The 13,924-nt window shown below is 53.8% G+C and overlaps 5 protein-coding genes across 5 annotated transcripts; all 5 read right to left on the bottom strand.

Moving 5' to 3' along the window:
• Window positions 1-518: 518 nt before the first annotated feature.
• MDM34 (ERMES complex subunit) lies at window positions 519-2,315 on the bottom strand (the record flags this gene model as incomplete). Its single annotated transcript, XM_003839505.1, has 1 exon — window positions 519-2,315. The coding sequence occupies one exon, from the start codon at window positions 2,313-2,315 to the stop codon at window positions 519-521; it is 1,797 nt and encodes a 598-aa protein (XP_003839553.1).
• A 1,072-nt stretch (window positions 2,316-3,387) lies between these two features.
• On the bottom strand, window positions 3,388-4,321 carry IAQ61_004901 (uncharacterized protein). Its single transcript, XM_003839504.2, has 2 exons — window positions 3,979-4,321; window positions 3,388-3,780 (listed from the first exon to the last, which is right to left on the bottom strand). Exons 1-2 carry the CDS (start codon window positions 4,154-4,156, stop codon window positions 3,596-3,598), a joined length of 363 nt encoding a protein of 120 aa, XP_003839552.1. The 5' UTR covers window positions 4,157-4,321; the 3' UTR covers window positions 3,388-3,595.
• Window positions 4,322-5,634: 1,313 nt separating this feature from the next.
• On the bottom strand, window positions 5,635-7,329 carry IAQ61_004899 (uncharacterized protein; the record flags this gene model as incomplete). The annotated part of the gene is made up of 1 exon (XM_003839503.1): window positions 5,635-7,329. One exon carries the CDS (start codon window positions 7,327-7,329, stop codon window positions 5,635-5,637), a length of 1,695 nt encoding a protein of 564 aa, XP_003839551.1.
• Window positions 7,330-8,329: 1,000 nt separating this feature from the next.
• On the bottom strand, window positions 8,330-8,584 carry IAQ61_004898 (uncharacterized protein; the record flags this gene model as incomplete). The annotated part of the gene is made up of 1 exon (XM_003839502.1): window positions 8,330-8,584. One exon carries the CDS (start codon window positions 8,582-8,584, stop codon window positions 8,330-8,332), a length of 255 nt encoding a protein of 84 aa, XP_003839550.1.
• A 57-nt stretch (window positions 8,585-8,641) lies between these two features.
• Window positions 8,642-13,831, bottom strand: IAQ61_004897 (uncharacterized protein; the record flags this gene model as incomplete). Its single annotated transcript, XM_003839501.2, has 4 exons — window positions 13,123-13,831; window positions 12,764-13,063; window positions 11,976-12,698; window positions 8,642-11,927 (listed from the first exon to the last, which is right to left on the bottom strand). Exons 2-4 carry the CDS (start codon window positions 12,973-12,975, stop codon window positions 8,642-8,644), a joined length of 4,221 nt encoding a protein of 1,406 aa, XP_003839549.1. The 5' UTR covers window positions 12,976-13,063; window positions 13,123-13,831.
• Window positions 13,832-13,924: the final 93 nt, after the last annotated feature.

The following is a 13,924-nucleotide window of genomic DNA, read 5'->3' as shown; positions in this document are numbered from 1 at the left end:
TGCGCACATCAACAGTATTCAATCTGTAGAATGGATATATCTGAAATTAGAAAAAAGAGAGACAAAAGAGCACCCTGACGTTCACTTGAGAATATCGGGGTCCGCCATACTCCCCCATGCTTCACCGGCCGGAGCCAAAACGCACATGATGCCCACCCAAACCAGCCAAAATGCTTCCCAGGTTCCCCATCTGGCCCAACTCCCCTACCAGATGGCCTTGCAACTCCTCCAGTCCGTACTGAAAATATGCTTTAGACCCACAACCGCCCCAGAACACCTCGCTCAGGTATGTTGCTTGCATGAACCGCTAATCGCCGGCAGCAGACCGAAGCAACAGATATGCAGACTTTTTGGAATCAAAACAAAATATCAAATCAAGCTCAACGACAGAGGAAAAAAAGGCGGGGCAGCGCAATCATGATGCCAAAAAACAGAACAATAAGACCGTCAGCATCCATCAACATGACTCATAATGTCGTTGTCGTTAACAAGGGGAAATGAAATGAGTGAGCAAAGTATTACGCAACATATGCAGGCGGTGCCTCAATTTCCTCGTTGTTCGTCCACATGCCCGCGCTGTTGCCAGGCGCAGTCTTGCGACGTTCATGACGCGGTCGTGGTCGTGGTGAGCCACGATCTTTTTCCTCTTGCACTTTGCGTGCGATTTCTTGTGCCATCTTGTGCATCCAGGCTTGTTCGAGGATGCCGCCAGAGCTGGGTGTGGTATCGGCAGAGGAGGGTGAGGAGAGAGAGGAGACCCTATCGAAGGAGAGGGAGCGGAGAAGTGGGGATGTGGATTGTTGTACTTGGCGGAGTTGGTTGCGTGATAGTGGGGGGCGCTTGGAGGAGGAGCGAGACTTTGCTGGATCGTCGGTATACGCTTTTTGTTTTGGCTTGGAAAAGTGGGCTGGATCGGAGAGGAGAGGCGCGGGGGCGAGGTGGGAGTCGGGTGTGTTGGCTGCTGCACTTTCTGGCAGTCTACTCGGCTCGCCATAGTCGAGACTGCCGTGCTTGCTTTCAAAGGTCATGCCAGGCCGGTCTGGAGTCTTCGGCGGCGTGGCCAGCTCCTCTTCCAACTCTCGTTCTTCGGGTATGGCGCTTGATGTCTCGGAGACATAGGTGCTTGGTAGCGGCGTGTGAGCCCCACTGGACACGCCAGATGAATCTGCATCGTCAGTCTTCTTTCGCAGATCGACAACGCGCTTCTTGCGCTTCCGCATGCCTCCAGTGCGTGACCGGCCCGCTCCCAGGCTCAGGCCTGCAGACAGGTAGGACGACGATGACATCATGGTAGGCCGCGAGCTGTGGGTCTCGTTGCCAGTGCTGTCAGAGGCGACAGATGATGCGCCCGACTTGTAGCTGCCAAACGTAGATTGTATCCTCGACAGACTACCCTGTGTAAGCGCTGGGGTAGCAGCACCCGACTCTGGCCTGTCTGGATGGCCAGCCCAAGCGCGGAAGACGGCATCGCGAATGCCTGGCGTGAAGAGGGAGAGCGTGCGCTGCGATTCGGAGAGGGCGGCAAGACGGAGAATATTCTTTTGCGAGAAGGAAGCATGGACTTCCCCACTAGCATCGAGGGACAGATCCGAAATCTGCGACTCGTCGAGGAGGTTGCCAAATGCATCGACGGCGTCTTGCGGAGGCGAGGCGAGGGGGTCGATGGCAGGGGCGGTATCGTTGTTTCCTTCCAGCCTCTCCTCCGTCTCCAGCTCCTGGAATTCAGGCGATAGTAACCGCAGCGATAGTCGATGGATGATGGCTGGCAAGTCCTCCATGAACAGGACCCGCAACTGTCCTTCAATCTCCTTTTGCAAGTAGTCGCGCACAAACGGGATCGAGTCAAAGGTCGACGACACCTTGAGCGACTCGACGGGATCATTTCGAAAGACCAGCGTCAGGCCCTTTTGTTTCGAGAAGACGAGGATGACGAAGCCTGACAGGCGGATGTTCGACAAGGTAATCTGCAGCGGAATGGTCAAGCCCGAGGCTGCCGCGAGTGGCTGTGGTGATGCAAAATCGGGCTTGGTGGAGAGGTAGGTCTTGAGCGGGTTTGCCTGGACCTTTGTCTTGAGCGTCAAGAAGGCATCGCCTGCATATGACATTTTGAAAATCCCCCTAAAGCGGTCTTCTGCCAAATCGCCAATCTCGAGTATTTCCAGCTCCGGTGGGGTGCTGCCCAGATTCAGTTCGGTCACGATGATGTCGTCGACGATGATGGGCGGCTTGGGCGACTTGTTGAGCGCTGTGGTCAGCATGTCGCGCGCCCGCGACGTGTCGGCGATGAGCGGCGACCAGTTGAAGTTGAAGGCCATGGTCGGGTCTGGGGCGCAGCGTGGGAAGTGCAGGCGTTGCAGCTTCTAACGAAGGGAGCCGGAGAGCTGGAGAGGTCGGAGAGCCGTGTCGCGTGCATGTGATGATGTCGTGCTCGCCATGAATACTCTACACACGAGCAGGGTCCCGGAGAAGGGAGGGGCTGTTTGAGAGTCGCGACGTCAAAGGGGCGAGTGGGGTTGAGATTGGCGGGCGGTAACAGGCGGCAGTGTGGGTAGAGGGAGGGAGGGAGGGAGGGAGTGAAGTCAATGTAGCGGTGAAAGGACGGTCCAGAAGAATGTGGAGTGGGAAGGGCAGTGGCAGGGTAGGGATTTTTCGGAGAAGTGGAAGATCAAGGTCCGTGGTGATGTCGAGACTACTGCACCTCGCTCGCTAAGGAGACCAAACATTCAGGTACAACGGCTCACAGCGCTGCAGGGCACGCCAGACGATGACGGTACCGTACAACTGTGTTTGACGGGAGAAGAGACAGATGGCTAAGTAGAGTAGGTCTTGAGCCAGGAAGTACAAAGAGAGGCGGACTTTGTGGCTGCGCAGCAGTCCTTACATCATACATTGCTACCCACACAGTGCGAAGCTGGGTTGCGTCATGACCAAAGGCTCATCAACAAGCAAGCCACTTCTTGTGGCGCAACAGCAATGTGTGTGTGCCGTGCCTCGCCAACGGACCAAAGAAAAAAAAAACTTCAAAACCTTGGTACGGTCGGGTTGGTAGTACGCGTACCCTTGCATGGTAGGTACATGCCACGGCGCACAACACACAACACATAGCCGAAGACAATCCCCTCCCTCCTCTAGGATGCCCAGCCTTTCCTCCAGCCTCGGAAGCGTCGGCACACCGCTATTGTAACAAAGCCCCCTGGGCCATACGGGATGCTGCACAAACGTCTGGGGGCCTGGCCAATCGTCGAGACGACAAGACGAAGGGGAAATTGGCTATGGATAGGGATGTGGAATAGCATCAAATGGTCGAGCACGCGAGTTCGACCTTTCTCATTTGCACATGCTGGGTTGGGCAAACAGATGGTCATGGGGGCGACGACCTGACCTTGCCCTCCTTCAATGCTCTTATCTCGAGAGCAGGATGCTGTTGGCCAGGGGAGTTTGTGTGACACGCGGACAGGGGCATAGCAACCGTGACACCTCAATCTGCCATGGCCCATTTCTACTGTATCTACCCACCGACTAGAGGGGAACTTGGGAGTATTATGTACACAGCCAGCCGGAACGAAGACGATGGTCATGCACTTCCCGGCCGGCATCAATTCGCATCCTCCTCGCTCTCGCCGAGCAACTTTTCGACGGCCGCAACCTTGTCCTCGGCACTCTGCTTCTTATCCGTCCGCGACCCGACTCTGATGTCGCTCTGGATCCTCACCACCCCGTTCTGATGCAGCAAAGCGTGACATTGCCCGATGACCCTCATCACCTCCTCCCACGAGCCCTCTGCATCCTGTTAGCTCAGCCCTACCCCACTTGCTGACCCCAGGCTACGGTGGGTAACCATGTACTAGTATGTACCTATCCATGCACATGACGGACAGCCAGACCAACTTTCGCACGGGCGCGGAGAGAGAGAGGATCATGATTTCCCCGTAGCTGGCTATGTACATGGATAAGGCTGATGAGCGAGGGACCACATACCGACCGTCGTTCCAGCAGAGTGCATCTTGTACACTAGCCCGCTTCTCTTCAACACCCGCTGCACCTCTGCCACCTCCTTGGACACTGACGCCGTCGGTGTACCGAGGGGTATCAAGCAAAAGTCGGCAATGCAAGCCGGCGGCGTAGGGAGACTGGATAGGTCGCTTGACGAGCTCATCGCGATGGTTCTGGTCTTTTCTTCCAAATCAGATCGTGCGCCTGGTAGTTGGACTGTTCAGAAAAAGAATTTGTCTTCAAGGGATTTTGGTTGCAAGTGAGAAGTGAGAGGTGATGGGTGATGTGATGTGTGTATTCCTTGCTTCTGTCCCATCCCATCCAGCTCTAGCTGCGAGCGGGAATGTTGAGTCAACTGGCGTTAGCTCTTCGCTAACCCCACTACCCCGCTTCACACTTTGCATGCGCACATGCACAGCAAAGACTCCAAGAATTTCTCTGATTAAACTCAAAGTGCCTTTATATATTATACAAGAACATCAACTTCCATCAACAAACAGGTTCGGTGGTGTAGTTGGTTATCACGTCAGTCTAACATGCATATGAATGTTGTTCACTGAATGTCCCGAGTTCAAATCTCGGCTGAATCATTATCTGTATTGGTTCCCATCGGGAGTTCGACTCTCTCTTTTTGCTTTTTTTTTTCTATTTTGAATGTCTCTAATATGTATCTCAAAAAAAAATTGCTTTTCTCCACTTATCACAGGCTATGCCGTCCATACCTATTTTCCATGGTATAAATCTTTATAATGCATTTTTGAAAAAAATCGCCTACTACCAAATAGTAGCGAGCAAAGCAACGCGGGACTTTCTTTCCCCTTGGTCTTTTCCTGCGCGAATTAGATAGCCTAACTTTATACGTCTTGCGTGTGCGAATGGCCCCCTTGGGATATAGATTAAGCTTAGCAGGGTATTGGTCATGTCTTGGAGTCACTAGGGAGCGTAGCTAAAGTCTATTCAGCATTCATAAATCACGTCTGCAAGGGCCCATGTTGCACATTCACCATCCTTTGCTGTTTTAAATGTTGCGAAGCTTTGATCCTACCGGCGAAGAAACAGGATCGAAGAAAAACTAGGTACCGGTAGGTGGGTGGGTGAGTTGTGCGCAGTCACTTACTCTACCGCTCTAGGTGCTCAGGAATTCCTGTACCGGTATGCATTTCTGGACACCAACTTCCTAAACCTTTCACAGCACTTGGCTCCCACTCCACCTTGCTTGCACAAACGATATGATTACATCACACGCTTGCTTCACATTTCACCTTGATTCTACATACATGCATGCATACATGCGTCAAGCACAGCCCAGCTTAGCTTTACACATCAAGTGCAGACCGTAAACATCCCATCTTCGTCCCCCATTTATACAAGCCGCATTCCCCTTACACAACACACCACTCAAGCCAATCAATCTGATTACAATCCGCAAAAAGCGCAGGAAACCGTTTCGTCACTGCTAATCGTGTGCGTCCCGGTGCCCTCCTCATCCATGATAGGAAAGGAGAAAGAAGACTCTCATTTCAAAAATAGAGAAACGAAAGAGGAAAAACGCCGTGTCCATGCATCCCACCAACCTTATCCAAAGCCCGCTAATTGCCCATCACTCGTCTTCGTCGTCTGTCCATGCATTCATTCATGCCTCTAGTCACTGTCACTGAGACTATCCCTTCGACCCACCGTCCTCACACCCCCACGTCTATACCCGTCCATGACGTCCCTGCCTCCCCTCCTCGCACTCGACGGCGCACCAACTTGACTGACGCTCTCTCCAACGCCGACACTGCCCGCCTGACTCAGTCCCGGAATGTAGCACGGATAACTCATGTTACCCTTTGCCTCTCCGTTCGCCGCCGTGAAGATGTCACTTGGCGGTGCTTCAGGACGCTGCTGCTTACGTGGAGACTGCGAGGTCGGGCGAGAAGAGGATGGGCGAGGGCGTGCTGATGCAGTGACGAGTTCGCGGGATGGGCGGGGCTGCGATGCAGATTCGCGCGATGCGCGCGCAGATTGGCGGCGTTCACGGTCTTGAGAGGGGCGGGCGGAGCGCGAGCGCGTCTTGTCCTTGCTCGTCCTGGAGGTGTAGACGCTGGGATCGGCGTTGGGGCGGTAGTCGGAGTAGTATGAAGACTCGTTCATTTCAGAGGGCGCAGTACGGGCTTCTGTGCGGGCATTGTCCGAGTATACCGTGTTTGTGTCATCGCCAGTAGTGAACGAGTATGCTGCGGATGGAGGAGCGCGACGAGGTCCAGCAGGGCCCTTGGTAGTGGAACGACGGATGTCCGAGGCAGGCTTGGGGATGGGGGCAATGGCTCGTGATTCCTCGGTGTAGCCAGTGTATTCCGTGTATCCAGCTTCCGATGGAGCAGTGTACTCGGTGTATGCGTGAGTGTATTCAGTCAAGGGTTGGGTAACTTCTGCCATCTCAGGGGAGCCCTCCGAGGGAGCAGCTTCCGATCTAGCCTTCTTCATCTTCTTCTGTTCGGCCTTGGTGCGCTTGATTTCAGCCTTTTCGGCTTCCTTGCGGGCTTTGGCATCGGCAGCGGCCTTCTTTGCAGCTTCCTTCTCCGCGAGTTTGGCTTTGCGGAAACGCTCCTTTGCGCGCTGTTCCTTGGCCTTGGCTTCTTTCTTGGGGTCTCGGACTTCCTTGCTCTTCTTGACGAGGGGAGCGTTGCTGGAGACGTGGGAGCCAAGCTCAGAAGCGGGCTGAGAGCCAGAGTAGTCGGTGTAGATGCCGTCAGCGAGACCATTCAGGCCACCGACACGGGCAGCCTTTTCGTGGCGGTAGTTGCGTAGCTCAGGGTCCTTGTAGTCATTGGTGTGGTCACGGCGGTGCTTCTTCTCGCGACGCCCATCACCTCCGCGGAGACCACCATTGCCTTCTTCAGCATCGCGGTACTCATTGCCATCTGCCTGTGTGCCAGTCTCATCTGTGAATCCAAGGGTACTAGGGGCACCGTAGCTGCCTCCGTGAACAACACTGCCACCACCAAGTCTCGTGCTCTTGGTAGCGTTGGACAAGGTCTTGCCATCCGGTCCCTTGCGACGAAGCACAGTCGATTTGTAGTCTTCCCAGTCGTCTTTCCTCCACTTGAACCCACCATTCTTGGCCCAGAAGAAGAACCAAATAGCACCAAAACACAGACCGACACCGATGAGAGCGAAGAGGACTTGGAAGCCGGGGCCAGAGAGATCGTGGGGCGGGCGGGCACCGGCGGCCGCAAGCTGTACATAGGCACCATCGGCACGCTTGACGAATGACTTGGAAACCTGCAGGTCATGTACAGCCATGGGCGATAGAGCCTGCTCACCACTGGTGAGTTCTGGGTGAGGCGCCATTGCCGGCGAGGGTGTGTGTAATTGTTGGAAGCTCTTAAGCGGGCGAGGGTTCTGATACTGAAGCCGAAGATAGGTGTAGAAAAGTCAAGTGGACGTAAGCCGATGTGTAAAGTAGTGGTATCGGTAGTCGACGCGAACAATTGGTGTTGGCAGGCTCGATATAGGCGGAGGAGCCCGTGCAGAGAAGAATACCGGTAGGCGTAGTCGCACAGAAGCGAATGCAAGCTGTCGCTATAACGTCAGATGCTGTTCAGAGTGTCGTTGCAATAACAATGTATTGTGTGTGTGTGTGTGCGTGAGGGGGAGGGTTTTCTGGAATGTGGTCTACTTCACTTTTGTTCCTGGCGGAGCAGTGGTAGATAGTAGTGTGGCTGGTCAACTTCGAGGTTGGGGAGGCTGGGGACCAGGCGGTAAGCGATGCGACGTCACCCAAACAAAGTGTTGGCGCGGTAACGCACGGCCTCAACCAGCATCACTATTGCAGATTGCATCCCGTCCACGAAGAAAGTTGCCACTGTAATTTGCGGCAAGCGGGCTGATGAGATGGCTACGAGAATAATCAGTCATAGTAGTTTTCAGTAGGAGACTAAGTAGTAAGATTCTAGCCCAAACCGCCAGCTTTCCTATAGTCGCGCACATAAATAATTACCATTATAATGCAAAGAAGATACTACACAAGATAACTATCTATACATCCACACAGCTCTGAACTTACTACAGTACACCACAAAAAAAAACCCTGACACAGGCGAATGTGCTTTGAAACTAGAACAAGCACACTGTACATCCACCAAACGCGATAAAAGGGTATATTTCTTTCCGTACCTGTCCCGCTCCTTAGCATTATAAACAGTACAGCACAGAAAAACACACAGATCCTTTGAATACCTAGAAACTAGACTACACGCTAATAAGAAGAAAACACTGAGATATTTTTAACAAAGTATTGTGGAAGCCTTGCATCATCGTCATTCCTTAGTCGTCACTCTCTTTTCCACTTTCAGTCTTCGAGTTTTGCCTCTGCTGAACAGTCCAGATCAACTGGATGAGAGGCCTCGATGTTTGTACATGAGTAATTCGTTTGGGCATGGCGCTGTGCAGCGTACGAGACAGTTGTTGGGGACTGTGGGGACTGTGAGAGTGTAGTATGATTGTCGTGATGAATCGTGTTGCGGATAAGGATGCGAGCATAGACGGCAACCGATTCTTCTTGTTTGCGTGGCCAGTGCCGCACATCGCAAGTCGCAAGTCGCATTGTGTTGAAGTAGTGTCGCTACCATGTGAATGTGCCTCTGATCCTTAGGAAGACGTTCTACAACTCATCCTTGACCCTGGCCGTCGCCGCCGTCGCCGCACTCGCAACACTACTGGCGACATCCTCCGCATTCAAAGATGCAGCACTGTACATTTCTGCAATCTTGGAATTGGCAACTGCAACTGCGGCCTGGATTCTACTGTTAGCGCTCTCCATGGCTCCCTGCTCCGGACCATAGACGGCAGAGCTTGCCGCCGAGGCAAGAGAGGCCGCGTTTCCGCTTGCAACCGATGCAGCGTACTCTGCATGTTCACTTGCAACAGACGATATGGAACTGTAAACACCGCCTGCACCGCTGGTAGCAGATGCAACGTAGTCGGCGGCAGTAGGAGTACCAAAGATTGCTGCGCTGATGGCAGCTTGGGCGCTGGCAGCTGCAGAAGAGAAGCTATCCTGAGCTTGCTGGGTGCCATAGACCTTTTCGCTAATCTGAGACTGGATGGAGGAATATGCGCTTGCGACAGACTCGCTGGCCTGTTCAGCGGCACCCTTTGGTGTTCCATACAGAGCGATGGATGCACTCTCGACAGCAAGATCGAGTGACGCGCTCGCAGAGCTGAGGACATCTTCGATGATAGCAGGAGGAGTAAAGATGATACCGACAACTGAAGAAGCAGATGCGTAGGCATCGGCAGCGACACCAGTGGCTGCCTCAAAAGTGTCGCTGGCATAATCTGACGCAGCTTCAAAGCCCTCACTAGCATATGACCGGGCAGATGCAATAGCGGCAGGCAGACCTGTTGAGTAGGCGGACGCAAAGCGGTTCATGACGCTTTCGGTGAAGTCAGGTTCCTTGCCGATAACTAACTCAGAGATCAACGCCTGAACCTCTGCATACTGTTGTGCAGCGGCAGCGGTTGCTTGCGAACCATATGACTCAGCCTGAGAGTAGACAGACTGTGCCCATGGGGTAGGCTTTCCGTACACCTGACTGCTGGCCTGAGCAATGAGAGCTTCCCAGTTTTGGCTAGCTTGAGATGCAATTGACTCAGTCCAGGGAGTTTCTGTGCCAATGACGCTAGAACTGGCTTTTGATGCGAGCGATGCAGCAGCAGCCTGAGCATCTGCAGCGATAGACTCGGCGGAGTCAGAAACATAAGAGGCAGCAGAGGCAGCAGATACTGAAGCTACAGAAGCTAGAGACTCCATGGTTCCCTGTTGAGGCCCGTAAACAGCGCTAGAAGCAGCTTCTACGAACTCCGAATAACGAGCATGTGCAAGGCCAATAGCTTGGTAATATTGTTGCTGAGCGCCATCAACGACGCCAGTGGGCTGCGATGAGAATTGGGCGGATGCTTGACTCAGACCTTCAGCGAGTCTCGAGGATGCGATGGACGAGACTGATTCAAAGTATCCCTGAGTAGGTCCAGCAGCATAGTTCTTGACGGAGTCGGTGTACTGCAAAGCAGCCGATAGGCGTTCATTGGCGGCCGCGACAGAATCAGAGTAAGCTTGCTCCAAGTATGAAAGCATTGTCTCGTGCACCGGCTTCGGTGTGTCAGATACGAGAATGGACAGCTGCGATTTTGCGTTTTCCAGTTGCTCACTAGCGACGCGCACAGCGTCGTTGTAGCGGGAGCTTGCTTGAATCTGAACAGTCTGGAAAACGGCCGTGGGTGTCGGGGTGCCGTAAATGGCGTACGATGCAGCGGTGACAGCTTGGGCAAATTTGTCAGAGGCTACGCTGGTAGCGCTCTCAACAGCCGGTTGCTTGGTTCCATAGAGCACACTGGAGGCTGCAGCGAGAGCGCTAGCATACTGTTCGTTAGCAAGCGATGATACAGACTCGACGCTTCCTTGAGTCTTCGTGGCGCCCAACAAGGCCTCGCTGACTGCACGACTCAACTCTGCCGCCCGTTCTCCAGCGTCAGCTAGGACAGCTTGGACCTTGTCAGAGTAATTGGTATCCTCCCCATCATCGAGAGGTTCGTCAAAGACAACCTGTTTGACCTCCGGAATAGCTTGAGCGTTGACTCCGCCAAAGACCTTCTTGGGCGATTCGTACGCGGCAGAGGCCTTAGAAGCACCCTCAGAGGCAACCTCGGATGCTTTAGATGATGCCTGGGAAAGCACACTCTCCGATGAAGGGGTGCCTTGAATGACGACAGAGGCTTGAGAAGACGCGTCGGAGACGACGCTGCTGACAGAGGAGGCGCCGCCTTCTGAAAGAGGAGTCGAGCTACCCTGCGCAAGTTCAGAAGCCTGGGATGAAGCTGACGAGTAGGAATCCTCGACAGAGGAGGCGATGCTCTCGCTAAGTGGTGTTGAGCTTCCGAGGACAGCCTCAGAAATCTGGGACGAAGCACCCTCTACATTCTCGAGGACTTGTTGAGCAGCTTTGTGGACGCGAACGGGGACCTTTTGGTTGGTAAAGTCGTCGCTAGAGTCACCAGCCCAGATCTTCCACCTCGAGACATCCTTCAAACGGACCAGTTCAGAGACCATATTTGCGGCAATGGCCATGGCTTCGTCTTCGAGCTTCTTGGCTTCTTCGTGTGCAATTCGAAGTCCTTCGTGTCGAGCGCCTACAGCCTCCACCTCGGATTGCCACTCTGTAAGGGTATTTCTGAGCTTGTGGTAGTTTTGCCAGTCCTTGTAAGTGACACCGTCAGTCCATGCCCATCGCATACCAACTTCCTGAAGGCCAAGACCGTGGATTTTGTCAAGCACCTCGACGGTGCTCCGGACAGCCGCCTGAACAAGGCTATCAGTCTCCAAATCGTACGCGGCTTTCCAGGCACGAACATCCTGGGCGCGCTCCTTGACAGTCAGGCCGAACTCGCGAGTTTTTGCGCTACAATCTTCATAGGCGGCTTCTAGATCCTGTTCGGACGCATCGTCGGAAAGTGACTTGACAGTCTTCTTGATGTAGCTCTTGAGTCTCGCAATGGTAGTGTCGGCAGTTTCCTCCAACTTGACAACCAATGCTCGGCCATGTCCTTTGACGGAATTCTCCACTTGACGTGTTGTGATGTCTGCAACGCGCTGCTCTAAATCTTCGGCACCTTTGTCGGCAGCTGTAGCGAACTTGGTCTGCCACTGACGCAAGTCTTCATTCAGTTTCTTCCTCAATTCTTCTTCACTGAGCTTTGGCTTAGCGACTTGGACAGCGCTCGCTGTCTTTGAGGCGGCTGCACCGTTGGATGCAGTAGTGGACGATTCACTGCCGAAAAAGTCGTCGAGGACGCCCCAGCCAGCCTTGGAGCTCGAGCTGGAGGAAACAGTGGAAGCGGAGGAGCTTACGATGGTTGGATTTGTCTTGACTGATTCGGCTGCGATAGACCTGAAATAACTTAGTCAAATGCCGAGGCGCGCACGATCCGACACTTACGAGGATGCATCAACGGCCTGAACAACAGATTCAATCTTTTGCTGATCGCGGTACCGCCCCAGGCGCTCGGAGATGCGGACCAGCTGAGGCTCGACGTTGTCTCCGTAGAGTACACGCAACCGAGGCCAGACAGTGCGAGTGATGAAAGACCAGATGGCGTCCTTGGCTACGTTGACATGGGGAAAGACGGTGTCGACAAGAAAGTGATGGCCGACGGAGTGAGCCTTGCGCATGTACGGAAGAGAAGTCTTGTATGCAGGGAGAATGGTGAGTTGGTAGATCTCGCCTAGGCTGGCCTTTGTCTGGTCATAGTAGGGGGCGGCAGCGTCTGCAGCCTTTTGGACATGGTGTCCAAGGTACATGTGATATAAGGCCTGGGCCTTGTCTTGACCAGCTTGTACCTGGGGCCGAATGGACTTGTCATATTGAGCCTCTGCATACTTCTTCGCAAGCTCTACCCTATGCGCACCGTAGACTGCATACTTGTCCTTTGTGAAGGTCGAGACGGGGGTGTAGATGTGCTGTTCAAAGCGGTCGGTGTACGGCTTGACCTTGTCGACTTGAGGGGCCACGTAGGCATAATAGTATGGGTCAAGATAGGGGGCAGCGTACGAGCGGGCCTGGATATAGGGCCTACATAGGCGTGGAGAATCATCGTTGAGCTGGGTGAGGGATGCGGGGCAGCGGAAGAGGAAGGTTATGATCAGATACCAGGTCGTCAGTCTAGACAGGCGTAGGTTAGCAGGCGTGAGCTACAGACGAGGGAGTGATCTCGTGGGCGAAAGTACCTTGCGACCACGCTAGTAAAGGCTCCCGTCCATGTTCGATTTGATCTTTTTGTGGCTCTTGTGCGTGCAGCTGGGCGCGAGAGCTGCGCCTTGTCTGGCTGGCCGTTCATGTGGCCGTCTCCGTTGACATAGGCGTTGATGCTGCCATTGGCGGTGCTGCTGGGTGAGGATTTCTTAGGCTTCTTCGCCCGACCGTTCGTCTGGGTCGCCATGCTGTGCGGCGTCTGGGCCTGCGATGGCTTGTTGAGGGTCAACCGACTTGCTCGCCGGTGTATTCCTTGTCTATTGGGACTCTGGCTTCTGACAGGCGTTAGTGGCGGCGACTGGCTGCACAGTGCAGGCTCTCGCACAACACATACCAAAGGACAGCAACGGATCGGGTGTTTGCTTTTATATTTTAGCACGAGAGGTCAACCGCTCCGCTCTGACGGGAGAATTTTTTTTTGTTTTGTTTTGAGCGAGAGGACGGGGGGTGATCAAGGTTGATTGTTTAGCGTTGGGGTGGCTCAACCGAGTTCAAATGTTGCATGGGGAGATGATGTCAGTCGCACGTGCGAAGACGGGAAGAGACGAGGCAGGTAGCAAGCAAGCAAGCAAGCAGCAGATGAAGAATCAAGAATCAAGAATCAAGATTTCAGTGGGTTGGTAGGATAAGGCCAGCAGGTTGCACAGCTCATTATGGCTGGCTACGCGAGCAGGATCGAGTGGATACGGGAAGCAGTGCAGCGGTCTTGCAGTCTCTCACGGCTGCAAGAGAGCACTGACGACTGGATGCGACGACGATCCAGAGACCCACGCACGCGAACTGCTTCAGGTGCCTGCAGGCCGTCAGTCGCGTACTGGTCGTTGGTGTGGTTATGCCAAGGTGAGAGTCTCCTGTCTCCTGTCTGCGTTTCAGCATGAGAGCGGTCTGGCCAGAGTGTGTGTCGAGATTTCGTGTAGAGAGAGGCGGCAAGAGACTATCACTATCATAATCCTGTTGTCATACCGGTACAGTGATACTTTGATACTATGTAGAGTAGAGTAGAGTAGATACTGCGGCCATGTCACCATGCAGGCGCATACACAGTGGGTACCTGAGTAGCTATCTACTCTAGAGTAGGTCCTTTAGGAGTACTCTGCACAGAGGTAGTCGGTACCTAGGTATGGTAAGCCGCGGAG

The sequence above is a fragment of the Plenodomus lingam genome (assembly GCF_022343315.1).
Source record: "Plenodomus lingam strain CAN1 chromosome Unknown contig_19, whole genome shotgun sequence".
Classification (NCBI taxonomy): Eukaryota; Fungi; Ascomycota; class Dothideomycetes; order Pleosporales; family Leptosphaeriaceae; genus Plenodomus; species Plenodomus lingam.
The sequence above is the reverse complement of the archived record's forward strand: the minus strand, read 5'-3'. Positions and strand labels throughout refer to the sequence as shown.

Excerpts from the sequence above, each read along its gene's own strand:
- IAQ61_004901 (XM_003839504.2), bottom strand. The coding sequence starts at position 4,156 with ATGAGCTCGTCAAGCGACCTATCCAGTCTCCCTACGCCGCCGGCTTGC. Across the intron at positions 3,781-3,978 it reads CTCTGCTGGAACGACGGTCG|AGGGCTCGTGGGAGGAGGTG; the intron begins GTATGTGGTCCC and ends AACAGGATGCAG.